We start from the raw sequence: 2,656 nt of genomic DNA, 5'->3' as shown, positions 1-2,656 counted from the left end.
AACGGAATCAAAAATGGAGACAGCCCTAAGTGAGTTTCTGAACAAACTTACGGGCGTTATCGAAGACATGAAGTCATACTGCGGTAATAGGTCTAACATGGAACGGTCTATAAGAGAGGGTCTGGATAAAGCCACGAGTGCCCTGGCTGAGTTTAGATCTGTCCAGGAGGTTATTTGGCCGGAAAAAAGAAACCTGAACAAGAATGTAGGGAAACAAGATGACGTGGACCTCAACACACCGAAGGGTCCACGCAACAAGAAGAGGAATGCTGAGAACACGCCGAGTCCAGGCGAGGGTTTGGCTCTGCGTCCTACAAAGAAGATGCAACTAGCTGAAGGATCCAATGAATGGACGGAGCAAAGAAGGCGGAATCGTAGGAGCCAACTTCCATCCTACGGCGGCTCTACTGTAAGAACTGTGGGTATTAAGACTGCATCTCGACCCCCCAAACCATCGGGGATGAAAAAGGTGCGCGCACGCCCAGAAGCAGTTATCATTAAACTAACTGAGGGAAAAAATATGCGGACGTTTTGAAAACGATTCGCAGTAATGTAAATCCTGACCAAATGGGAGTTACAGTTAAAGGAATAAGGGAGACAAGAAACGGCGATGTACTGGTCGAAATAAGTGCAAGTGTGGAGGCCAGGAATAAATTCAGCGAAGCCTTAACAGCAGCAGTAGGACAGGATGGGCAGGTTCGACAACTTGTCCCGAAAGCCAGCCTGGACATAAGGGATTTAGATGCAGCAACTGACGAGCAGGAGGTCAGGGATGCACTAGAAAAATTACCTGGACTAGGGAATACTGGTGAATTTAAAATCAACCTGTCCAAACCAAGTAGATGGGGCACTAGGATGGCTTTCATTGAATGTGATGAAGTAAATGCTAAGAAGCTAGATGAATTGGGACACATCCGAATTGGGTGGGTCAGTTGTCGTGTAATACTCAGGTTGGTGGTTAGGCGCTGCTTTCGTTGTCATGGCTTTGGCCATATTGCGGTATCCTGCAAGGAGAAAGACAGATCAAAGTCTTGTTGGAAGTGTGGGAAGGAGGGGCATATGTCCTCGTCCTGCAAGGAGGAACCTCATTGTTATCTGTGCGAGGAGCGCATAGGTAGCAATTCTAACATTGACCATATTCCGGGATCTTTTAGGTGCTTGTTGTATAAAGAGCACTGTGGGTTTAAACATTAATGGCGGTCATCATCCAAGGCAACTTGGGTAGGAGCAGCCTTGCCGCTGATCTGCTGACTCAAATAGCGGCAGAGCATAAGGCTGATCTGCTCATTATCTCGGAGCAATATTGCGGTATGGGTGGAGGAAGCTGGTTTGACGATAATACTGGTACGGCTGCAATCTGGGTGAAAAATTCATCCATGTTCCCAGTAGCTGAGACGAGCAAGGGCGATGGCTATGTCTGGGTTAGGAGTGGATTTATCACATATATAAGTGTGTACCTCTCGCCCAACGGGGGAATTGATGAGTTCTGTAGGAAACTCGATGGTCTGGAGGATGCAATTCAGGAGTTGGACGGAGAGGTCATTGTTGCAGGTGACTTTAATGCTAAAGCACTTGATTGGGGCATGTCTTGGACATGCAACCGGGGACATAGGGTGGTTGAGATGTTGTCGAGGCTGGATCTAACGATCCTAAACTCGGGTACGGTCCCAACATTTAGGCGTTGTGGCTGTCGTGGAACCATAATTGACATCACGCTTGCATCTTCTGGTGCAGCTGCTTCAGTACATGGTTGGCATGTCCTTGAGGAGCTTTCTGGTAGCGATCACCAGTATATCAAGTTTGTGGTTGGGTCAAATTCGGAAGTAAGACGCAGTCTTGTTGATTCTGGGAGGATCAGGGGGTGGAACATTGCTAAGCTTAGCCGACCTGCGGTTCTTGAAGTGCTGGCCAGTGCAGGTGGTCTCGCTATTGAGGCTGTGCGCCCCAATAAAACTACTAGGAGGCAAGCGAAATATATTGTTGAAAGGTCTATGTGCCTAATCAAGAAGGCATGTGACAGGTCAATGAGATCGGATTCTGCAGTGCTCCGGGCGAGTCCGGTCCGTCCGTGCATTCCGGGACCGGTTAAACGAAGGCTGGGCCCCAGGGAACTGGGGTAGGACTTCGGTCCGAGGGTATACCCGTTCCCAGTTTTTTCGGCCCGCCCCTCCACGCACGAAGCGCTGGACACACTTTTTATGGCTACCAATACAATGAATAAAGCAATGACACAGGAGAATGAAAACGTCATGGACACGGACATGGCAGTAAGCAAGGAGGTATGTGAGATGATGTTATGCGTGAGTTCCTTATTAGATAAAAAACTGCAGAAGTTTAGAGATTTCGAATTTAAAATAACGGAAGCACTAAAAGGTATCAAGGATATTTTTTTAACAATGTCTGGTAAATCATAGCAGAGGACAAACATTGATAATTGGGTCAAAGAAGGTCTGAATGAACTAGAATTACACATTCAGTCTCTCGAGGAGCAAAGCAATAACTTCAAATGTATGACAGACGAAATCTCGACCACTGGGTCTAGACTGCCAGCCGTAATGCCCATAGCTACACCTACTGAGTGCTCGGCTCCCGCAAACCAGTGGGAAAACACCCCAGGTTCTTCCAATAAGAGGAAGAGAAAGAAAGCTGGTACACC

At 47.6% G+C, this 2,656-nt stretch overlaps 2 protein-coding genes across 2 annotated transcripts; both read left to right on the top strand.

Moving 5' to 3' along the window:
* The first annotated feature begins 567 nt into the window (after nucleotides 1–567).
* On the top strand, nucleotides 568–1,194 carry LOC117176483. The gene has a single exon (XM_033366735.1). It carries the CDS (start codon nucleotides 568–570, stop codon nucleotides 1,192–1,194), a length of 627 nt encoding a protein of 208 aa, XP_033222626.1.
* On the top strand, nucleotides 1,194–2,120 carry LOC117176482. Its single transcript, XM_033366734.1, has one exon. The coding sequence runs from the start codon at nucleotides 1,194–1,196 to the stop codon at nucleotides 2,118–2,120; it is 927 nt and encodes a 308-aa protein (XP_033222625.1).
* Nucleotides 2,121–2,656: the final 536 nt, after the last annotated feature.

Source organism: Belonocnema kinseyi, chromosome 7 (assembly GCF_010883055.1).
Source record: "Belonocnema kinseyi isolate 2016_QV_RU_SX_M_011 chromosome 7, B_treatae_v1, whole genome shotgun sequence".
NCBI classification, from domain to species: Eukaryota; Metazoa; Arthropoda; class Insecta; order Hymenoptera; family Cynipidae; genus Belonocnema; species Belonocnema kinseyi.
This window is presented reverse-complemented; position numbering and strand designations above follow the sequence as displayed.